The sequence below is a fragment of the Eptatretus burgeri genome, chromosome 12 (assembly GCF_056783735.1).
Source record: "Eptatretus burgeri isolate ZD-2024b chromosome 12, Ebu_testis_v1, whole genome shotgun sequence".
NCBI classification, from domain to species: Eukaryota; Metazoa; Chordata; class Myxini; order Myxiniformes; family Myxinidae; genus Eptatretus; species Eptatretus burgeri.
Window position 1 is genome coordinate 50985352 of NC_140972.1, and position 24935 is coordinate 51010286.

Below are 24935 nucleotides of genomic sequence, written 5' to 3' on the forward strand. Positions count from 1 at the left end.
TTGTATGGACTGGATTCTGGTGAGGATATCGGAGAGTTCAAGCTGTGGTGCATCATTTGGGAATGTCAAGATCTCTGACCTTGATTTCACACATGATGCAGTCATCTTTGCGGAGACTCTGGATATCCTTTTGGGTCCCTCGAGGTGCTGATTGAGGAGTCTGAGCCACTGGGATTATGGGTTTCCTTGGTCAAAACCAAGATCCAGGCTTTCGGTGACATTTTGGATGCTGCTATGTTGTCTGTACCTCTTTATGGTGAGGATGTTGAGGTCACAGAGAGATTTGCTTACCCTGGCAGTAATATTCATGTGTCTGCTGGTTTTGAGCAAGAGGTCACTTGACATCTGGGTCAGTCCTGGGGAGTCATAGATTCACTGGATCATGGGTTATCAAGCTGTCGGTACCTATGCAGGAGGACAAAAGTCTGGGTCTTTAGGTCCTTGGTGTCTCCACTCTTGCTCTGCGGATGTAAGACTTTGACTCTGACCAGGGATCTGAGATGGAGACTTAATTACTTCCTTTGGTTCCAGGTCTCTTCGGAGAATCCTTGGCTATCACTGGTCGGACTTTGTGTCCAGCAAGCGGTTGCTGAGAGAGACTCAAATGATACTTGTTACCAGCATAATCCATGAGCATCAGTCGCCGCTGCATGGATATGTGGCTCATTTTCCTGATGCTGATCCTCCTCACAAGATTCTTTCAGCGAGTGAGTAGAGGAGGCCAATGTGCCGACCATGTGCTTCATGGTTGCAGCAGGTTGCTCAGCATCTCAAGGAGATGGGGATGGGCCTGGCATCTGCCTGGGGGATGGCCAGACGGAGGCCCCTGGAGTACCGACGGAAATTGGACGCAGTGACGCGCTGCTCTGGTGCATCCTTCTGTACCTGACCTGACCTGATCTTACTATAATTAATGGACTGGTGTTTGTTTGTCGTGCTACTCCTCCGACAGTTGTGGGCCGATTCCATCCAGACATGCTACATCGGATCGGCATGACCCCAATTCGTGTATAGGGGTGTTTTTATAATTGCTGGTGGTCTTGGGGAGGGGGAGGGGACGCAAATTATCCATGTGAATGTGTATCGTGTCGCGCCTCATTCAGGTGGGGGGAGGACTTTGCAAGTCTTCACCATTTACAGTGCAGTATTTCTGTCCCCATGTTTTCCAGTACAGTGAGGTACTTTGAATCATCGACAGGAAGCAAGTTTTTGCTTCATGTACATAACTTCATGGGTTGTTTTTTTTTTGCCAACACAGAGCTGTCATTTGCCGATCCACCACCTAAATATAGCTAAGCTTCAGAAGAATGTGTTGCATGCTTGGAACAAGATCGCCCAGAGGGTGGGTACTCTGCTGGCATGTTCTCATGACCAGAACATCACAGGTACATTACAATATTGAGTTGGTCGTGATATTTGTGTAAGAACCATGAAAGAGGATGAAAAGTGCAAGTAAATTTCTCACCTCGAAGCGTGACATTGATTCCGGTAAACGACACAATCATGCCCACGTGGGCGCGGATTGTCCGCCTTTCAGCAGCTCGGTAGTTTATCTCCGTCTCCACACCTCCGGTCTCCCAGTCATAGCGAAAATTCGTGTCTGCAAACAGGTATTTTTGTGTACAATGTCGAGGCTCGAAGAAGAGCTAACACAGAATGTACAAGAAAGGAGCAGGAGACAAAAGCGGCGGGAGAGGGAAATACAAAACAGTGGAGAATAGACATTAAGAGATCTGTGGGAGGGGGGGATGGGTTGGGGTCCAATTTTGCCAATATGAGAGCAAATTAAATACTAGAATGGAACTCAGTAGAGCGCATGCCTCTGCCAGGCTGAACAGTTCGTGTAGTATCCCACTGAAAGGCTGGATCTGGAACTGGACGTCTAAAATTGAAGTGGCTTGTTCTTGTCACCTTCCCAACTCATCTACCAAGTTTCGTCCGAATCTGTCCACAACCTTTTGAGATATCATGCTGTATATTGTTTTTGGCCCCAACGCTCATTGGTGAAGAATCATTTAAAAAATTAAAAAATAAATCTTGTATCCGGATTCGGATCTTCACCAAAATCGAACCAGTTCATCCTTGTCACACACCCTTCCGGTCTACCAAGTTTTGTCCGAATCAGTGCATAACTTTTGAGATATTGGGTAATATATCGTTTTTGGTCCTATCTCTCAATGGTGAAGAATCGCTTGAAAAACTCTAGTATCACAATCCGGATCTTCACCAAAATGGAATCATTCACTCAGCTTCACTTTGCGTTTACCGATCCAAATTCTCCATACACCTCCACGATTTTACTTCAACCTTTCCTTTTCCAAATCTTACACAATCCTTATTTTTATAAATGACAATAACTAAATTCACTTTTAACTGTACACCTCCCACATCCACGTGATCTGGTTCCACCCTCTGTGTTTACCGATCCATATTCGTCATTCATCTCACGATTTTTTCTTCAACCTTTCCCTCACCTCACCTGATGCAATCTTCTTCTTCTTCTTTCGGCTGCTCCCGTTAGGGGTCGCCACAGCGGATCATCTGTATGATCCGCATACTGATTTGGCTCAGTTTTTACGCCGGATGCCCTTCATGACGCAACCCTGGTCGCCTCTTACGACACAGGAATATGGTACACCTATTCTAACCGGGGCATACACCGGGCCCAGCACACTGGTACTCACTTCGCCGACCTCGGAAGGATGACAGGCTGAGTCAACCTCCTGGTGTATTAATTCAAGCGGCCAACGGGGCTTGAACTCAGGATCTTTTGGATCCCACGCCGCCACCCTAACCACGACGCCAACACCAGGCTAACCTCACCTGATGGTGAGGCTAACCATCAGGTGAACCTCATTCACCTGATCAGTGAATTCACCTGATCAACCATCAGCTAACCTCATTTGGTGAGGTGAGACGCCAACACCAGGCTAACCCCACCAGGCAACACCAGGCTTACCAATCTCTATCAAAAATAATAATAATAATAATAATAATAATTATTATTATTATAAAAACCCTCTCTTATAATGCTTCATCTTCCTCTTTCACACGTGTGGTTCTCATTACTCCATCATAATTCACGACTCTTTTTCGATTTCAACAGACTGCTCTCAATTCGACCTTTCCTTCATACCTTGTCTTAAAAGTCCAACTGTTACAACGTTTCTTCTCTCCATTCTCTTAATTCGCCTTCATTGAATCCCTCAAGAATTGTCGTAAGTTGCATTTCTGAAGTAAAAATAAAAACCCAGTTTGCTATGAATGTTCGCTTTCCATCAACCATTCTTTTTTTCCAACTTCAATGCCAACTCACCCCTCTCAACCCTCCCTCTCAAAGCAACCATCACACTCTTCCCTCTCCAAGCCTCCCCATCACCTTTCTCAAAAACTCCCCCCTCACTGTTCTCCCTCAACTCTCCCCACTCACCCTTCTCCCACCATTCACCCCCTCACTCACACTTCTCAAAGTTCCCCCACCCCCCCCTCTCATCCACAAAGCTGCCTCCTTCCACTGGCCTCTCTCCTCCATCTCATCACTCCACCTCCTTAAATCCTCAACTGCCTTCTGCCCCCTCTCTTATTACTCCCCACTGTACCTCAACCCAAAACCACAGAGCCTTTTCTCCTCCTCATCCGGCCCCCTCCCTGAACCCCTTTGCAATCGCCCACACTCTTTCAACAACTCGCTCTACCTCCCCTCTCTACCTCCGCCCTTGTCCTACCCTCCCCCTCCCCTGCATCCAAAGCCTCCTCCCTCCCTCTTCATTAACAGTGTGGACCTCAAATATCCGGGGCCTTCGCTCAAACCTGACAGATATTTCCATACAGGTTGCAACTGACAAACCAGATATAATCTGCTGAACAGAAACTTTCCTCCCTCAATATGTCTCTGACTCCCTCGTATCTCTCCCTGGTTACTCCCTCCTCCAGTATGACAGACCTGAGTCTCGTCCTGGTGGAGGAGTTGATCTATTCATCAAAGATTATATTCCTCACTCTCCATGCACTACCCTCACTCCCCCACACCCCCAGGAATACCTTTGGCAACGGCTTCTCCTCCATTCCCACCTCATGTTTATGTTGTACCGTCCACCAAACAGTGATGACTCCATTTACACTTCACTATCCGAAAACATGGACCAACTTATATCCTCTCATCTGAACTCTCTCTCTTCCTCATATGTGGCGACTTCAATTGTCATCTTGCCAGTTGGCTGGGTGTGAGTACCTCTCTCACCTGCCATGACACTTCAGCAAAAGACTTCTGAGACGCATTGGGACTGACTCAATCGGTCAACTGCCCGACCCAGATCTCAACAAACGGTACTCCATCTCTTCTGGATCTGATTTTGACAAATTTCCCTGAAAATATCAGAAGAAAAAAAAATGCATTTGGTTCTTCTGACCACGTCCTTGTCAAAGTAAACATCTCTGGCTGTTATTAGAGAACCACCTCAGCACCGTCGAGTCTGGCATTTCATTCAGGCTGATTGGCAGGGTCTCCAAGCAGCCATCAAAGTTCCAGACTAGTCTCCCATCGCTACTTTCTCCAACATCAGCTCGTCGTGGGAATTCTTTTAAAGAAACTTGCTCTCCCTCATGCACAGATTTATCCCCTCTCGTCTTCAGTTGTCCTACCCTTCCTCCCACCCTTGGTTCAATGAAGCTTGTGGCGAGGCAGTTGTCCTGAAACAACTTGCCTTTGCCTCATGGAAAGCAAAGCGAACTGAGGGTAATTTCAGTTCCTTCCGTAAAGCTTTGCACAAGTGTGTCTACCCACAGGAGAGCCAGAAAACAACATCTTTCTCATCTCAAGTCTGAACTTTCAAACCTCTCTCCCTCCTCCAAATCCTCAAAAACCAATCAACCTTCTCCCAATCATCAGCAAGTTTATGGAATCCATCATCGCTTCAGACATTAAATCCTTCCTCTTTTCCAATGGCTTGATTTCTGTTCATGAATTTGGTTTCAGACCAGGTCACTCTACCCTGAATATGCTGCTTCTGTTCGCCCAACAATGGATGGAGGTTCTCAATGCCAGACATAAAATCAGAGCCTTATCCCTGGACATATCGCGTGCTTTTGACATGGTCTGGCATCCTGCCCTGCTCACCAAACTCTCTTCCTATGGTGTCCAAGGACATCCCCACTCATGGCTCGCAGACTTCCTCTCCTGTTGCAGACAACATGTGGCTCTTAATGGAGTTCTCTTACCCCCTCTTCCTGTCCAAGCTGGAGTTCTTCAAGGTGGCGATCTGGGCCCTGTTCTTTTTCTGGTTTTTATCAATGATTTCTCCGACTCTGGAAAATCCTCTTTATCTCTCTGCTGATGACTCCACCCTCTGTCATACCATCTGTCATCCCTCAGACCAACAAGCCGCAGCTTCTTCGCTCAGTGCAGATCTGGATAAAATCACAAACTTGTCCAACACGTGGAACATGTCTTTCAATCCTGACAAATCTCACACTCTCACTATGCCTCTCCAAAAGGACCGTTTAGACCCCCCCCCCCAATCTACTTTCTCAACAATCCTCTGGAAGAAGTCCTTTCATTCAAGCTTCTCGGTCTCACTACCTGCCATGATCTTTCCTGGAGAAGCCACGTTCCTAACCTGGCCGACAAAGCCGGTCGCCGACTGGGAATCCTCCATCGTGCAAAGTCCTTCCTCGGCCCACCTGAGCTCCTGACCACATACAAAGCTTTCGTTCACATCCTGATGGAGTACTGCTCTCCCCTCTGGACTGGTACTTCTCAACTTTCTCGGCTTCACGCTGTGGAAACCAAGGCATTTAGAATCATTGGTATCTGCCGCAATGAGGCTGAGTCTTTGAGCCTCTCACTCTATCACCACAGGCAGGTTGATGGTCTCTCTGTCTTCTACCGTCTCCTCTCGTCTTGCCCCCTCCCCCCTGCTCTGTCTGTGATATGTCCCCACCATATTTCCGCAGGGCGCTCAAGGTCCGCCAACAACCCCCTTCTGGTAAAACTACCAAAATCACGAATCACGGCTCACCTTCACTCTTTCATTCCTCTTTTTCCTCCCTTTGGAATAAACTCTTCAATTCCATTCTTCCATCCAGACCTTGAAAACAGCTGTTCACCACCACCTCTTACCTTCCCCCATCCAAAACCTCGATCTTTTCTACCGCCATTAATCCACCCCAAATCCACCTCCTTCAAATTCCCTGCTTTCCTTCCTGAAAGTCCCTGTAATGTCCATCTTGTATACCCCGTGTTCCCCGCCCCATCCCTCTCCCTTCCACAGATCTCCGAATGTCTCTGTTACCCACTGTTTTGTCCTTCCCTCTCCTGTCCCTCCTGTCTCATGCCTCCCCCCCCCCTTGTTGTGCATTGTGTGATAGCTCTCATACGAGCCTTGACAATGTATGCAAAAAAAAATCCTTTTGGGGGCCTTGGATGCTGCTGCCTTGTCTGTACCTCTGTTGCTATCTTGACAGATAGACAGATGAAAACATAACCTTCGGTGGAAGAGGTAATAACTTCATCCCCTCCCTCACACCCTTCCCTCGACGATATATAATATCCTCCACCCTTTGAAGCATTCTTTCCCTTTTATTCTTGGTGTGTGTGGTAGTGGGAGTAGTGGTAGTAGTAGTAGTAGTAGTAGTAGTAGTAGTAGTAGTAGTAGTAGTAGTAGTAGTAGTAGTAGTAGTAGTAGTAGTAGTAGTAGTAGTAGTATAATAATAATAATATAGATCTGTTTCAATGTAGATCATTTATTATCATGTCTACTTCAATACATGTACCATGTTCCCAGTGAAGCTTTGCATTGCTCAATGCCCTGTTTTATCTGCAAATATTTCAATGTGCATTCAAAATGAAGTCGTCCCTGTTACAGACCAAGTTGATGCTATGTGATTATGAATGTAAAAATGTTTCCTACTTTATTTGCAGCAAGGTTCAGTAAAATGTGTGTTCACACAATAATTCAAATGTTTGGCTGTTTGCTTTTTTTTCCACCTTTTTTTTTCAGGCTTGGAATTTTTCATAAGCTGCTTTTACTCCATGATGTCAACATATTGATGTCATGTGTTGTGATGCACATCTCATGAAAACCAGGAGCGAAGAAGGAAGTCAGCCAGCCACACCCACCAGAAAGGTATTTCAGGCTTTTTAGCGAATGGAGCCTGCATCGTCAGAGACAGTGATCTGTGTCTTCCCCTCCTTCCGTGCCACTCCATTTTTTGTTATTATCCTCACACATTTTAAGTGTGCCTCTTCCATATTCCTCAGCAAGAAGACTGGAGAGAAATATTCATTAACTCTGCACAGCATGAACTTGTCAGATGGTTATGTGAACTATTTCAGCCAGCACTGGGCAGTATCTCAGAACATGTAATTGTGGATTCCTTCTTGCAGTCAGCACGTATGCCATCTGGTCCATCACACACCTAAATGAGAATTCCACAATGTGCTCATATGATATAGCCAGTCGATTCATGAATGTCCCACTGACATTCGTAAATAGACTGTGATAAATGATTGAAATCTGCACGCAACTTCTGTATCATACTGACTTGACACCTCCACCGATCTCTGAGTCTGTCTGTCTTTGAATGAATGAATATGGCAACCCGTTCTTGTCGAGTTCAGTTTTAATGATTTGATGTACACTCAGATCGATGGTGTAGTGATGGGACCCCCTCTTGGTCCCGTCTTGGCAAACATCTTTGTAGGATACTGTGAAAAACGTGCTTTTGCAGATCCACATCCTGGAGTTCAACCCCCTTCCGTCTATTATCGGCACGTGGATGACATCTTCGCTGTCTTTGAGTCAACCTCAGCATGTAAAGTCTTCTTTGCATACCTGAACTCTCTCCATCCATCGCGAGGGTTCACCTCAGAGAGGGAACACTCCGGCGTACTTCCCTTCTTGAATGTCTTCATTGAGAAATCGGCCGATGCTGATAAAACCAAAATCTACCGTCTTTTTTTTAACCGGATAGTGTACCAGGTGGGACTCTTATAGTTCCTCAAGATACAAGATTGGATTGATTGGTGTCTTGGTCAATAGAGCAAGAAAGATCTGCCCCACAGATAAACCCCATGCTGAAAATGATACCGTCAAGACTATGCTTCTTGATTATGAGTATCCTGAACAGATCATCAATAGATATATACACAAATTCCTGAACCCACCAAATAATCCTATAATCGGACCTGGTAAATGTCCGGTATACCTACGTCTATCTTGGGAAGGCAAAGAGTCTCAACGGTTTGAAAATCAGATCAAACAGACAGTGTTCCATTCTTACTATGCGGTTCAACCACGAGTGATTTTAACTACCCGCCAATTCCTTCCGTCAGTCCAAAAATATGTTCTGCCCACCTATCATATAAGTAAGATTATTTATGAATTTCAGTGCCAGTGTTATGGTGGGTATGTGGGGCGCACATCTTTAAGATTGAAGGATCGCATTGAACAACACGTCCCTTTGGGGATCAGACAGGGTCAGTCATCCGAACAGAGACAATCAACTCGGGCTTGTAATAATGTACATAGTACAACTATTCCCTGTGCCTCCACAATTGGTCACCATTTACTGAATAATCCTCAGTGTGCAGAGAAATATCATATCGGATGGTTTAAAATCCTGAGTAGAGGACGCAGTTTCGCTCACCTCCGTGCAATGGAGGCCACATTCATCATATCAGGTCAACCAACCCTATTCTTTGGAGACAGAAATAATTTGTCGAACTTTATATCTATTCTGACTTTAATGGCTTGACTGTGTGGCAACTCCATCACAGTCAACTTTGAGTCATCATGAAAACCACCACCACCACCACCACAACCACCCCCCCCCCTCTCGCAACTTGCCGTCAGATAATTAGCATTAAGTTTCCACCGGTTCATTATTTATGATGGTTCATTTCCGCCTACTCATTCATGATGCTTTGTGGTTCCCCCAATCAGGTAATCCCATCTTTGTGGTTTTATCCTGAGGCGTGCAAGTCTAAAAGCTTTGATAATGTCAATTTTATTGAAATGCATGTTTAAATTTAATTTTACATGAAAGCTACTTCACTCACAATAAACGTTAAAGAAATGATTATTGAGGAAGCCTGAAGGTGTACTACACACAGTACCACCTGCAAAAACCTTCAGGAAGTTTTCTTGAAAAAAAACAAAAAGGCAAATAATGCATAATTTGTCGTACACTGAAGAATGGCGTTTGTTTTGGGGTCAAAATGTTTAAATACCTGTGATCATGTGCTTTGTTCGATTGCTCAGATGTCATTGGAGAGATTAATAAAGTCGTACAATGTCAGACAAAGCTAGTCTCGTTATAAACCTGATCGTTGTCAGGAAGAAAAATGCATAGCTCTGTTGGCCGAAATCATTTTACATGATATATCATTAAATTTTTATAATATCCACAAGGAAGTGCGGATGGGACAGCCATCTCATCTGTCATGGTGCTTTGCTTTGTACACGGTAGGAACAAATTCCCTGGTTATTAATCATAAACACAAGTTCTTATGGCACTTACCGATTATAACAAGACCGATGAAAAGGCTCAGCGTAATCCTGATGAGCCAGTACAGTCTCTACAAAGTCAAGAGGGGATTAAAAACAAAACATGAACAGGTGTATGTATAAAGTTAGTTCATTCCATCACCATGTCAATATTATATCGTTTCGTGAACTCAGTTTGGCTTCCTGGAATGAAGCAACACCCCTGCCAAGCCTGTTGTATGTCCTCACACACAGGTTTAGCAAATATGCAATCAAATAATTACTATTGACTATAACAACGAACTTGTAAAATCGCTCACATGTACGATAAATGGTTTGTATTCACAGTGAAAACATGGCCTGAAACATTCACGATTCATGTCCAAACGAGTCGTGCTGCAGGCATGAAGTTAATTGTTGTATTGTTGGAAGGTTGGTCAGAAGTACAAGTTTGTTTGTTTTTTGTGAAACTTTTGCATCACTACAGAAAGGGCATAACAAAGCTAAAAATGTAAAATAATGATTTAACACATCCTTGCAGTTGATCACTTGTCACAATTATAAAATCCAAACGTGAAGGTTTGCTGCTTTGTAACAAATGACTTTTGAAAAAATAAACAACAAAATTTAAAAGAAGATTTGCAGGTTATGTGTGAAGTCGATTAGTTGTACAAGTTGAAAACAATGTTCCAATTTGAATGGCTTCCATATATTATCCCAAACTGAATGACTTTGAAGGCCCCTTGGTGTAAACTGTTTAGAAACTGCAAGGATATTGGTGGCATGTCAGTGGGAAAGACAGTTTTGTCATGTTTTGGGGGCACTAACATGTGTTGCAATAAGTGCATGTGAAATCAGAATCAGCCCGATATCTCGACAAGGCACTTCCATGGACCAACCTCCAAATGTGTGCAAAGTTCATGGATTTTCACGAGTTCATACAAATCCCCAAATTATCCATTTATTGGGCTGATTGTAAAATCCATGACCTCAAACAGAATCAGGTTATGACCTCAAAGAGAAGTAGAAAAATTTATCTAATTATTGTTATTGTTATCTATTATTTGGACATCGTTTTATTTCAAAGAAGTTAGCCCGACACAGCAAAACAAACGGGTTACTGGTGAACCACAATCATTTCAAACTGGGAACCCAGAGAAGGGCTTGTAAGAAAGAGAAGTATGTCAAAAATCAGATTGAGAGATCAAATTGAAAAATTTACTCGAGTTCAATGGCATCTAATTGCATTGAATAGAATAGAATAGACCTGAATAGGCCTTCAACCTGCAGCAGATTAAGTACGCTGGTCGTCATTTGGAGTATACATTGTCTCGAATAAATTGTCAAAGTAACCGTGAACTGCCCTCAAACTCGGATTATTGCTTATGCAAGTATGGTGGAAGTTCAGATCTGCTCCTTCCCTTTCCCACCTGTGTAGTGTTCTATAAACAAGTTGACCATTCCGTTCTTTCCCCTTCCACCAATCTGCTGAAATATATTTCCCATTTCCCTTTCCCTCTTCTCCCATCATTCATACTTTTCTTCTTTATTTTTTCTTTTTTTTAATTTCATGGATTTCTCAATTTTATGACTAACTTAGGAATAACAATTGTTACTTGCCACACTTTGCTAACATCAAGGCGCTTATTGCACTCGTAAGCTGGTACTCATTTTGCCGACCTCGGAAGGATGACAGGCTGAATCAACCCATCTCATGTTGTTTTAACAGCATGATGGGGGCTGCAACTCAAAACCCTAAGATCTAAAGCCAGCCACTTTAACCATAAAGCCAACAACAGGCTAGAAATCGCGATAATCAAAGTTTATTGCACTTAAAACTGGAAGGGAGAATGTATACTTCACAAGCGTGGACAAAATGAAAATATCTAATTTCATGGCCTTCGCCGACTCCCTTCTGGGCCAGCTCAGGCCAATGATAAATTTCTGGATTTGAGTAATAACTGGAGGTCTAACTTAAAGCCACCTCGGTTGTGTTCTGCAGTCAGTGACCAGCATCGTAAAATGGCTTCACTTCCCTCGTAATACAAAAAGCAAGCTGCAGATACAGTCTCTTGGCGTCTCAGGGCTATTCTGGTAATTCCTCACCAAAAGGAATGGTTCCATGGTGTTTGGATGGCAGCGCAATGTGGATCTGGGTCTCAAAGACTATTTTACGTTCGATAATCTGAAGGTTGAGTGCACTCACGAAACTCTTTCCTTTAAAAAAAATTAGAAGCTTCTGAAGACATTTGATTTACCACAAGTACGTCATGCTCGAAGTATGGAACAAAAGGTGTTGTCTTCCTCTTGTACCATCTCAAATGAGATATCCTGCTCGAGTTTTACTTGTTTCCCTGCATATGTTCTTTGGTGTCACAAAGCAAACATTAGCCTGTGATATCTGCTTTATTTCAAAACGATTTTCATCTTGGATTTGAAAATATTTTCAATTTGCCAATAAGGTCTGAAGGTTTCCAGCAATCATTCTTGACATCGAACAAGCACACTCCAACATCCAAACAAGGTTTGTCATCAGGGAGGTGGATGGGGCAGACCCACCCCATCGTTACTTTGTGGATGGGGCAGACCCACCCCATCATTAATTTGTGGATGGGACAGACCCACCCCATCATTAATTTGTGGATGGGGCAGACCCACCCCATCATTATTTTGCATGATCACAACATTGGGGAATGTTGTAATCCTCTCTCATGAATAAAAATGTATTTTCATCCCTGTCTTGAGAAACCTTCTCAGTTCAGTTTTTTAAGAGAAGAATACGTGTTTCTTTGCTTTGATTGATGTTTCTGTACTTCAAGTGTTCTGGTTATAAAAAATTAGAGCTTCGTCCTGGCATGTCAATACCATAACTTATCAAAAAGACTTGCTTGTTGACACAGAGATGAGGAATGCACCGAAAGCCTAGCAGGAAATGAAATATATACAGGACTAAAAATTATCTTCTTGGAGGGCAAGACCCAACCACCCCCCTCCCTCACTCCCCCACCACGATCCCCTCCACCCCATCTCATGTTTTTACAATTCTTACTCCAGCTCAGGAATATGTGCACCTCCCCCTGCCAGCCTTTTTCTTTTTGACTGATTCATTTAATCATTATACAGTCAAATGTGTGGAATTTATGCAAACAACCTTCTCCTCTTGTGCTTGTGCTATTTTTTTTCTTCTTCTTTCATTTGTTTTCTAACTTCCTTCTCATTTTATTTCTTGCATTGTTTCCTTCTATCGCTGCAAATAATTGTTAAATGACGCTTTTGGCATCCTTTCAGGTGTGGTGTCCTTTGACATCAAGTCGTGAGAATATATTATTTTCTTTTTTTAAAATCAAAAATTACATATTGAACATTTTGTCCTCTTGATAAAGCAATTATGGCAGAAACAGTGACGTACCATACTGGTGTTAATGTAACTCGTGTAAACCACACCTTTTGGGCGGTGGTGTGTTTGTGTGTGATGGAGGATTATGGAAATATTTAAAAACAGGCACAGCCATCCAATAATTTGTACTTAGTCTGACTACACGATTTTTTTTCTTTGTATACATTGACGAGGCTCGTATGAGAGCAAACACACAACACACAGCAGTGGGGGGGGGAGTGAGACGAGGGGCAGAGAGGGAAGGACAAAACAGTGGGGAACAGAGACACAAGGAGCTCTGTGGAAGGGAGAGGGATGGGTGGGGAACATGGGGTATAAGAGATAGACATTACAGGGACTTTCAGGAAGGAAAGCAGGGAATTTGAAGGAGGTGAGTTTGGGGTGGATTAATGGGGGTAGAAAAGATCGAGGTTTTGGATGGGAAAAGATAAGAGGTGGTGATGAACAGCTGTTTTGAAGGCCTGGAGGGAAGAATGGGATTGAAGAGAGTGTGGGAGGTAAGAAAAAAGAGGTATGAAAGAGCGAAGGTGAGCAGCGATTCATGATTTTGGGAGTTTTACCAGAAGGGAGTTGTTGGCGGACCTTGAGCGCCCTGCAGAAATATGGCGGGGGGGGGGCGTAGTGTTGCGGAAATGGGCCCTTAGTGGGTTATTAAATATAGGATTAGCCCAGATACCCCCTTAAATGCATGTTTAGCCAGGTTGTTTGGTAATCGGATGTTACACGTGTGTCGGGAGGTGTCGTAGGCTGTCCATTGTTCATACAGTGGTGGTGCACTGAGAGGCGTCTTCTTCTTCCTGGCCCCCTCTTAACCAGCCCCCACCCTGCACCCTCACAGTCAACAAGACGTGCCGGCAGCCCATTGGCGGAGAGCTGCTGCAATCTCGAACGATGGACCAATCACGGGTCCCCGGAGGGGTCCGGTAAAAGCCCGCTCCGAAAGGCAAGGGAGGAACTGCTTGGTGAGTCGGCGATCTGCGTGATGAGGAGTGGTGTGGTCGGCTTTTCCTCCTCTGCCATGGATCCAGCCTGCAGGAGCTCCACAGGTTCATCCTGAGTCCAGTCACAGAGCCTCTGACTGTCCTGACTCCCTGCACGGCTCGACGCGTCTTTCCATCCCATCGATCCACCTGCAGAGTCCAACACCCAGATTTGGCCTAGTCTGGTGTACGGGCCAGGCCTGGATTCGCATACTGGACCTTGTGAGAAACCAGCTGGAACACACCATAGATCTTTCTCTCTTGTGCCGTCGACCTTCGAGGCGCTGGATGCGCCGAGGCTGCGTGCGTGAACGGTGCCGACAAAAAGGAGGCCGTCGCCGCCATCTTGCCACGCTGCATGCTCGAGCTTGGGCGCTCGAATCCGACACCATCGGCTTCTCACAAGCCGCATTCGTGCCTTCAACACTTTTCCTCTCGTCCATGAGGCATCACCAAGTACTCCGTGTCTTGTCTGCATGTTGGCCAGGCCTAAGGTTTATTTCACTCGGGCTCCCTTCGAAACCCGTATCCGTAGCTCCCGAGTTAGGAGCGGGTTATAAATGAATGATAACGTTTGTGAATGGTTTGCTTGTGTCGTGTTTCTCCGATGTGTCCCCAATAAATTTTGCTGATTCATATGAAAGTTGCCGCCTTGAATTTCTTCGTGCCGCGCTGAGGAACAATCCGCTTGATTTGTATTTAAAACCAAAATGGTTACGGACTGCCAGACTTCGCGAGGTCTCTGACAAACCCAGTCTGTAGTCTGGGTCTATATCCCCAACTGGTAAGGCCCAGGTGTACTTTGGTATCGTGATCTGAGACACGTGACCCGAGACCTGTGCCGAACTAGCTGGCGTTATAACCCCTGAGACAGCGGTGCTGTTAAGTGACGCCGATTCTTCAACATTTGGTGTCCGGAGTGGGGTGTGAATCCTCCCACCGCCGAATCTATAACAGTATCACAGACAGAGCATGGGGGGCAAGACTGGACAGGAGATGCTAGAAGACAGAAAGACCACTGACCTGCCTGTGGTGAGAGAGTGAGAGGCCCAAAGACTCAGCCTCATCGCGGGAGATACCAATGAGCCCAAATGCCTTAGTTTCCAAGGTGTGAAGCCGAGAAAGGTGAGAGGCAGGAACACCAGCCCAGAAGGGAGAGCTGTACTCCATCAGGCTGTGGATGAAAGCTTTGTATGTGATCAGGAGTTCAGGTGGGCCGAGGTAGGACTTTGCACGACAGAGGATTCCCACTCGGCGACTGGCTTTGGTGGCCAGGTTGGAAATTTGGCTTTCCCAGGAAAGATCATAGCAGATAGTGGGATCCAGAAGCTTAAATGAAAGGACTTCTTCCAGAGGATTGTTGAGAAAGTAGATGGGGGGGGGGGGGTTCTAAACGGTCCTTTCGGAGAGACATAGTGAGAGTGTGAGATTTATCAGGATTGAAAGATATGTTCTCCGTGATGGACCAGTTTGTGGTTTTATCCAGATCTGCAAAGGGCGAAGATGCTGTGGCTTGCTGGTCTTAGGGATGACAGATGGTACGGCACAGGGTGGAGTCATTATCAAAGAGATAAAGAGGATTTTCCAGAGAGTCGGAGAGATCATTGATGAAAACCAGAAAAAGAACAGGGGCCAGAACGCTGCCTTGAGGAACTCCAGCCTGGAAAGGAAGAGGGGATGAGAGAACTCCATTTACGGCCACACGTTGGCTGCGACAGGAGAGGAAGTCTGCGAGCCATGAGTGGAGATGGCCTTGGATACCACAGGAAGAGAGTTTGGTGAGCAGGGTAGTGTGCTAGACCGTATCAAAAGCACGCGATATGTCTTGGGATAGAGCTCTGATTTCATGTCTGGCATTGAGGACCTCCATCCATTGATGGGAGAGCAGAAGCAGCATATCCAGGGTAGAGTGACCTGGTATGAATCCAAATTGATGATCGGAAATCAAGCCATTGGAGAAGAGGAGGATTTAATGTCTGAAACGATGATGGATTCCATAACCTTGCTGATGATTGGGAGAAGGCTGATTGGTCTGTAGTTGCCGGGATCTGTTTTTATACCTTTAATGCAGGACAGCAATGTTTGCTGATTTCCAAGCAGATGGCAGATGACCTTGAGCAAATGAGAGGGGGAATAGATCAGAGAGAGGGTGAGCAAGAACAGAGGAGCTGTACTTAGGACAGGTGAGCTGATGCCGTCTGGACCGGTTGCAGAATCTGAGTCGAGGTTTGACAGTAAGCTCTCCACTTTGTCAGAAGAAAAGGACAGAGAGTCCAGGGATAGGTGGGTGTGACTGGGAAGGTGGGTGCAGAAAGCGATGGGTTTCGGATACAAGATTTCGATGCAAACACCTAGTTTAGGCATTCAGCCTTTTCACGTGCGGTATCAGCAGTGTGGCCATTTGAGGTAAGGGAGAGGATGGAGGGGGGACATACACCAAAAAGAGACTTGATTTGATGCCACCAGGATTTGGAAGAGGGAGAGAGGTTTCAGAGTTCAGACTTGAGATTAGAAAGATGCTGTTTTCTGGCTCTCCTGAGGGTAGACACACACTTGTTCTGAGCTTTATGGAAGGAACTGAGATTACCCTCAGTTGGGTTTGCCATCCATGAGGCAAAGGCAAGTTGTTTCAGGACAACTGCTTTGCCCCAAGCTTCAGGGAACCAAGGGCAGGAGGAAGGGTAGGACAACTGAAGAAGAGAGGGGATAAATCTGTGAGAGAGAGAGAGAGAGAGAGAGAGAGAGAGAGAGAGAGAGAGAGAGAGAGAGAGAGAGAGAGAGAGAGAGAGAGAGACAGACAGAGAGAGGGATAGGGGTGAGAGAGAGAGAGAGAGAGAGAGAGAGAGAGAGAGAGAGAGAGAGAGAGAGAGAGAGAGAGAGAGAGAGAGAGAGAGATTGAGAGAGAGAGATTGAGGGAGAGAGATTGAGGGAGAGAGATTGAGAGAGAGATATTGAGAGAGAGATATTGAGAGAGATTTCTTTGAAAGAATTCCCAGGACGAGTTGATGTTGGAGAAAATAGTGATGGGAGACCAGTCTGGAAGTTTGATGGCTGCCTGGAGACCCTGTTAGTCAGCCTGAGTGAAATGCCAGACTCAAGGGTGCTGAAGTGGTTCTCTAATAACAACCAGAGATATGTCCACTTTGACAAGCACGTGGTCAGAACAGATTGGAGCGGAGGAAGAACAGCAGATATTTTCAGGGAAATTTATCAAAATCAGATACAGAAGAGATGGAGTACCATTGGTTGAGATCCGGGTCGTGAAGTTGACTGATTGAGTCAGTCCCAATGAGTCACGGAAGTCCTTTGTTGAAGTGCCATGGCAGGTGAGAGAGGTACCCACACCCAGCCAAGTTGCATGATGACAATTGAAGTCACAGCATATGAGAAAGAGAGTTCGGATGAGAGGATAGAAGTTGGTACATGTTTTTGGATAGTGAGGTGTAAATGGAGTCATCATTGTTTTGCGGACGATACAGCATACATATAAACATGAGGTGGGAGTGGAGGGGAAGCCATAGCCAGAGGTATTGCTGGGGGTGTGAGGGAGTGAGGGCAGTGCATAGGGAGTGAGGAAAAGAATCTTTGATGAAGAGAGCAACTCCTCCACCAGGATGAGGTTCAGGTCTGTCACACTGGAGAAGGGAGAAACCAGGGAGTTTCAGAGACGTCTTGAGGGAGGAAAGTTTCTGTTATGCAGATTATATCTGGTTTGTCAGTTTCAACCTGTATGGAAAGATCCGTCAGGTTTGAGCAAAGGCCCTAGATATTTGAGGTCCACACTGTTAATGAAGAGGGAGGAGAGGAGGCTTTGGGTGCAGGGGAGGGCACGGGAGGGTAGGAAAAGGGCGGAGGAGAGAGGGACAGAGAGTTGTTGAAAGAGTGTGGAGGATTGTAGAAGAGCTAACGGAGGGGGCTGGATGAGGAGGAGAAAAGGCCCTGTGGTGCTAGGTTGAGGTACAGTGGGGAGTAATAAGTGAGGGACAAGGCAGTTGAGGACTTGATGAGGTGGAGTGATGAGATGGAGGAGAGAGAGCTTTGGGAAGGAGGCAGCTTTGTGGATGAGAGGGGGGGAAACTTTGAGAAGGATGAGTGAGGGGGGTGAGTGGTGAGAGTTGAGAGAGTAAGGTGAGGGGAAATTTTTTGAGAAAGGTGAGAAGGAATCTTGGAGGGGGGGAGTGTGATGGTTGCATGGAGAGGGAGGGTGAGAGGGGTGAATTGGCACTGAAGTTGGAAAAAAAGGATGATTGATGGAAAGCGAACATTCAGAGCAAACTGTTTTTTTTTTTTTCCTTCAGAAATAAAATTTACGACATTTCTTGAGGGATTCAATGAAGGCGAATGTAGAGAATGGAGAGAAGAAACGTTGTTACAGTTGGACTTTTTAGACAAGGTATGAAGGAAAGGTCGAATTGAGAGCAATCTGTTGAAATAGAAAGAGTCGTGAATTATGGAGTAATGAGAACCACACGTGTGAAAAAGGAAGATGAAGTATTATCAGAGACCGTTTTTAATTTTATTATTACTATTTGTTGATCGAGATTGCATAAAATTCGGTAAAAGAAAGGTTTCAGAAAAAATCATGAGGTGAATGGTGAATGGTGAATTTGGATCGGTAAACGCGGAGGGTAGAAACAGATCACGTGGTTACGGCAGAACCACTTGGTTACGGGAGGTGTATTGTTAAAAGTAAATTTATTTATTTATTTATTTTTCTTAATAAGGATTGTGTAAGATTCCGAAAAGGGAAGGTTGAATCAAAATTGTGGAAGTGTGTGGTGAATTTGGAACGGTAAATGCAGAGTGAAGCTGATGGATCAATGAAAAGTACGAGGAAGAGGGTTGAGAGAGAGAGACATGTGGTGTCAGGTGTTTCGTTTGAAAGGGTACAAGGTAAAAAAAAAAATATTTGATGGATTTATGAAGATTCGGTAAGATTAGGGAATGGAAGGTTGTAGGAAGAAATCGTGAAGGTAATGGTGAGACTGGGTCGGCTAAAATAGAAGAAAGATGGTGTGCCGGCAGAAGGAGGAAGAAGAAGAGGAAGGAGAAGAAGGATCGGTACTCATTGGTTTGGAGGGAGAAAGGGTTGTTTTTTTTGTTTGTTTTTTTTTTTTTTTTGAATTTTGAAGAATTTTTAATTTTGAAGAATTTTGGATCAAACATGAAAAACATACCCTTTCGTTTCAAGGCTATACTCTGGCAAGTTCATGGACCACAAACAAAACATTGCTTGAGATCAAGTGTGCGCTTCCTTTTTCATTCAATATTGGGACAGTCGAACTAAGTATATGAATTTTTCATTCACATCTAATGCACCGGCGTTAAGTTAACGTTGGGCAACCTTCAGCACTGCCATTGTCCCAAAGCTTTAACACCATGGGACTAACGTTGGACCAGTGTTTGTGACATTTGTTGACTGCACCTTTTTATTTTGAACGATTGACAATTCCAATTGCCTTCTCCAAAAAAAACACGGTTTACGCATTGGTAAGAAAAAGGTGTGACTCTTTCTTTTCCATTTTTTGTATCATTCAATCTCATGTAAAAAGTCGTGGTGAAACGAAAGTAAAACCTGAACAGATGTGAACAAGCGGTGCTGCTTCAGAGGAGGAACAATTGCAGCTGGCACAGTGTGATCAACCAACATTGGCCCAACAGTGCAGGCCATTCTTGTTGGAGCAAATTGTTTGAGCATCAGCTAAACTTTGGTCCATTGTTAGCAGAATAACATGCAACATTGATCAGACATTGGCTATATACACAAGGCCAGCCGTCTCTTGCAATGTTTGCAATGTGCATATGGCCAATCGCCACAATGCCAACCCATCCCCAACCTAAAGTCCAATGGAGCTGTGCCAGCTGGGAATTTTTTTCACTGAACAACAATAAAATATATCTTTAAAAATGTAATTATGTTCAAAGAATAATATTTTTTTGACTATGTGCCAACATTCTGATCACTCGGTATGGATGTAGAGATGTAGATATGAGAGAAGATAGGTGTCCTCACTGAGCGTCCACGGATTCCAGGTAGGATGAGCAGAAAGGCCAGGCCGACCACGCAGAACACGCTTATGGTGATAACATCGTCGAAGGACACCATCACAGGTGTGCGACGCTCAGCGTAGAAAGGTGGGAAGCTGTATCTGATCCCCATTCCTGGTGTGTAGAAAGTTTATTTGAGAGATCAAGCAAAAGAGCAGATACATGGTATGTCTGTCATGTTTGACCTACTCTATATTAGTATGTGTCTTTAAAAAGTCCATACAAATGGGACATTGATGAGGCAGCAATCCAACGTGGACGTGGCAGTTCTGGAGACTAGTTTGACTTCCTGAAGATTACGATCCATATATGTAACACTTTCTTTTAGGTTAAACCTCACCTTGAGGCCATCGCTACACCCTCTATAATATGACATTTTCCTTATTCTTTGCTGAAGGTGTTTCTTTGTCAGCAAATAACCAGTCAAGAATGTTGAGCGTATCCAAATAACTACAAATTTAAAATCTCATCTCTTGCTCACTCGTGTTATGTATGCATTCAAAGCTGCTGAAGAAGTAAAGTTGATCAAGACAAATATCGAATCATCGAAAGAAAAAAATTAATTGTCCTTTTTCGTTTTCATTCGTATAAACTTTTGTCGATCTGCAAATTGGACTCCACACATGCTTGACATTAGCATGAAGCATATCAAATTGGTGTTTATGATCAGTTCACTTTACACTTTGTTCTATTAAATACATTGTAAGAATAACGGCACGAACTTCATGTATTTTAAAATATATCAATGTACAATGATATTTTAACCACGAGAGTAAATCACTTGTTCACTTTTCTATCAGCATTCTTAATCTCACAATTTATAATATCTCGAACCTTGTCACTTAAAGACGGATTGAAAAGTCAATGACGTGCTTTGAAATAGCTACACAACACAGTGTGATGAGAAACCTCATTTGTATAAGCAGTGATTAAAACTTGCTATGGAAGGTTGTAATCTACAGAAAGGTCTATAACGATCAAGGGTCAAACCCCTACACTGGTCTATCATGAGACTCACCAGCTCATCCAGTGGAAGACACAGTCACAACACAAGCAATGTAATCTCAGTCCCTCAGAGTAAATGATTTCATCAGACTGCATTAACCATGATTTTTATACACTTCACATCCGGCCTGTAATCTATCAATCAAAGCTGTTTAGTGTCACATTTGCATATGGGACTTCCTTGATGAAAATGCTCGGTGTTTGAAGCTCCACATCCACAGCCTGTACATAGTCGATTACATCAGACAAGCTTACTGTCAGAATCCTCGGGATGGCAAGGTACGTGGATCTTTATCCAAAAGGTTTATGCTATTGCAGTCTGAAATGACGATGTAGCATCATAAAAAATGGGGTTCTTCATGGCATTTTAACTTTTGTTTTTAACCCATAATTGTATATTCCGAATATGTTTGGTTGACGGTCATGTTTATGATTTCTCATGTAAAAAAATATTTTTTCCAACCAGACATGTTTATATTCTCAGGAACATCTGAACGATCATTTAGAGATTTATTGCATTAAAATTCATTACTTAGGATTTGATAACAACACAGAAACTAAATGGCAAAGATAAATCCAACTTTAAGTAAACTTTTCCATCGCTCCATCCCGCCGAGTCCCTGCAATCAGTGTCAATCTAGTGATGCGTGAATGTTCGCCAACATTAAAACAACAACGCGAAAACAGGACCCTTTATACATTGTACTCTCCAAATATGTGGTGGCCTCTTTGCTGAGATCCATTCGCTTTGACTGATCCACTTATCTTGGACTAAATCATTCACTGAGACAATCTTCGGCACCGTTCTTACCTGAACGTGATAAAATACAATCAGCGTTCGATACAAACATAATGACCTATTATTTATACTTTATCCCGAGTGGGAATATTTTAAAACTTGTATTGCAAAAAGGGTCATGACCCACGTCCCTGGCGTAACGTAATTACGACGGTGCGTCACAATGATGTTATAAGACTGCAAGGGGTTATTACGTGCCACACAGGTATCGAGCTTGCATTTCACAGAAAGGGTTGGAAATTAGAACACATTGCTAAAATAAGATCGTGGTTTGAGGGTTACATCAAACGTACAGCGTTAGCACGCTCCAGACAGTAAACTGAGAATGCTATACCTTGTCCGATTGTCTGCGTGCAGGTCACAGAGTGGATTCGTAACGATGTCCAGGTGTCTCTCCAATGCCTACCTGGTACTCACCCTTTGCTGTCTCATTTGGCTGGCAGGTAAAGTGCCACTGCTAAGTTCTGTGTGTGTGTGTGTGTGTGTGTGTGTGTGTGTGTGTGTGTGTGTGTGTGTGTGTGTGTGTGTGTGTGTGTGTGTGTGTGTGTGTGTGTGTGTGTGTGTGTGTGTGTGTGTGTGTGTGTGTGTGTGTGTGTGTGTGTGTATATTAGCAAATGACCACAGGGCTGTTGTCAGATGATTTCTTTCCAATGGAGTGGAGAATATTTGTGGAGTTTGCGAGGAATGTCCCTTGACAACGTAATTACGAACCCTTTAAGACTGCTCAGGTTTCTCAATGAAGACAAATTGATGCGGTAACAAGAAAGCATTTCAAAATGCGAAGCCCATCCTCAACCGCTTTGGATTTGAACTAAACTTGACGAAAACAACACATGAAATTTTCTTTTAAAATTTATTTAATCGTGTTCTTCTTCTGTCAGTGTGTGTTCTCCAGCACACACACACACACACACACACACACACACACACACACACACACACACACACACACACACACACACACACACACACACACACACACAGGCATATTTGTATGTATGTGTATATATACTGTAACGGAAATGGCCCTTAATGGGACAACTAAAAATAGGATTAGCTCAGATCCCCCATTAAATGCCTGTTTAGATAGGTTGCTTGGTAAAGTGTACGATAAATGTGTGTCGGGAGGTGTAAAAGACTGTTTTTATGTTCATACTGTGGTGAAATAGGGGCTCGATCTTCTTCTTCCCCTCGACGGACAATAGGCCCCTCCCAGTCGGCTGAGGGGGTGTAGCATAGAGAGAGAGGTGTGGCCTGGAGAGGCAGTGACGCGAAGGGGTGGGGCTTTTTGTCGGCAGTCGCCTGGAGAGGGGGTTGAAGAAACGAGGGCAACAAGTGAGCTCTGAGTTTGGAGAATGGCAGTCGCCGAGAGAAGAAACAAAAGATCGGTGTGTGGAAACAGTCGCTCCCGAGGCGTGACGTGTTTTAAAAAGGAGAGAAACAACGAGGCCTCAGGTTGAGGTTCAGTTCTGAGTTTGGGAAACTGCAGTCTGCTTTGAGAGGCTGCCTGGACGTGGAGTCGACGATCGACTCGTACGGGGAGGTGATCGACCGATTCGCCCTGCGTCTGGCCGCGGAGCCCCCATACTTGTTCACACACCAACGGCTCATCACGTTTGCCGATCCGCTGGCCGGAGCCCGTCAACCTCAATTTGGGCCTTGTCTGGAGGGCAGGCCGGGCCGGGATTTGGGTGCTGGACCGACCGTGAGAGAGATCAGCTGAGGCCCATCTTCGACCCTGCACGAGGTCGGAGCATGCGGAGACCGCGCACATGGTGCATTGAGGGAGCGGGAGTGCTGCGCCACCATTTTCTTGCCGCGCGGCGCGTTCGAGCTGGGAGTTCGAACCCGTGGACCCGCTTGTTTGTTTCGAGCGACATTCGTGCTTCTTGACGCTTTCCTCTCGTCCATGAGCCATCACCAAGTACTCTGTCTGCATGCATGCTGTCTGTCTGTCTGTTTTGGCTGCATGTGTTGTTTAAGGCATATTTCAGTCGTGATCCCCTCGAAAACTTTAGACCGTGGTTCCCAAGTTAAGAACGGATTGATTGTTAATAAAACCATTGTCATGTTTATTGCTTGTGTTGTGATCCCTGATGTTCCCCAATAAATCTGGTTAATTCTTAAGAAGTTACTGCTATGGATTAATGCGTGTCGCGTCAAGGAACGATCGGTTCGATTGTCGTATAAAACCAAAGTGGTTAGGCCTAAGTCACATTTGCCACGGCGGCCGTGGGGTCTCCAAAATCTATGGCCACTAGCAATTATAGGGCGGCTGCAGTATTTCCACGGTCACACAATGTGGCAGTCACATATGTTTTTATTTTTCGGGGAGCCGCACGGCGTATTTAGAAATTGTGGAGACCGAAAACGTGGGGTTGCCGTACGGTCTTTGATTTGATGTCGCACGGTGACCTGAAGGGGGCCCTGCAGCGGCCATAGAAATTTCATGGCAGACGCAAGGTCGCCTCAAGGTGCCCGCAAGGCCACCGCAGGGGAGCCCTAAGGCGAACATGCGGCCAGACGGACGGTAACGAGTCGGTTCATTTTTTTTCTTTTTTTTACCAGTTTTTTTTTCGGTTATAACTCGGTTTTTTGGGGGTGAAAAAAGTTTTAACTCCGCGTTATAATTCCACGGCGACCCCTACGGCCTGTAAAAGATAGCCAAACGGCATAGGGCCACCCTGAGGCCACCGCAGAAACTCTGCGGCCACCGCACATTTCTGTCAATTCAGAGGTCGCCGTATCCTCGCCGTAGAGCAAATGTGACTTAGGCCTTACAGACTGGTAGGCTCCGCTCGGTCTCTGACAAAGCCAGTCTGTAACCAGGGGTTCTATCTCACCAACTGGTAAGGTTCAGGATTACGTTGGTATCGCGACTGAAGACGCGTGACCCGAGGCCTGTGCCGAGCCGGCCGGCGTTATAGATTCCCGGAGACGGTGGTGGCGAGGCTGGCACCAGGGACCGGGTCAGAATCCCGCCACCCCGGCTCCGCAACAATACATATATCTCAACACGTGCACACATAAATTTGTGTGTGTGCGCGCCAGTGTGTTTCCTCCGTAACTACCAAAAAACATCTTGTATATTATTTCCGAGTTTGTGGTTTCGTGTCGCGCTCTCTTCGACTTTGTTATGCGCTCGAGTAACGTGATATTCGGCTTACATTCTTCTCAAAGACCATATGAGGTGTATGGTACAAAAAAAAAGTAAATAAAAT

At 44.8% G+C, this 24935-nt stretch overlaps 2 protein-coding genes across 6 annotated transcripts in view; one reads left to right on the plus strand and one right to left on the minus strand.

The window, feature by feature from the left end:
• Nucleotides 1-21042, minus strand: part of DUOXA2 (dual oxidase maturation factor 2) — a 39910-nt gene extending 18868 nt beyond the window's left edge. Inside the window, exons 1-4 of the mRNA XM_085850505.1 lie at nucleotides 20929-21042; nucleotides 19876-20024; nucleotides 9520-9577; nucleotides 1466-1600 (exon numbers count right to left, since the gene is read on the minus strand). Coding sequence (XP_085706631.1) covers nucleotides 1466-1600; nucleotides 9520-9577; nucleotides 19876-20022 — 340 coding nt within the window. The 5' untranslated portion in view covers nucleotides 20023-20024; nucleotides 20929-21042. The remainder of the gene's footprint in view (nucleotides 1-1465; nucleotides 1601-9519; nucleotides 9578-19875; nucleotides 20025-20928) is intronic.
• A 41-nt stretch (nucleotides 21043-21083) lies between these two features.
• LOC147015600 (dual oxidase 1-like) overlaps nucleotides 21084-24935 on the plus strand; it is a 171816-nt gene continuing 167964 nt past the window's right edge. For all 5 annotated transcript variants that reach the window (XM_085850498.1, XM_085850496.1, XM_085850497.1 and 2 more), the window contains exons 1-2: nucleotides 21084-21194; nucleotides 22072-22157. In XM_085850498.1, the coding sequence (XP_085706624.1) occupies nucleotides 21187-21194; nucleotides 22072-22157 (94 nt within the window). In that variant the 5' untranslated portion in view covers nucleotides 21084-21186. The remainder of the gene's footprint in view (nucleotides 21195-22071; nucleotides 22158-24935) is intronic.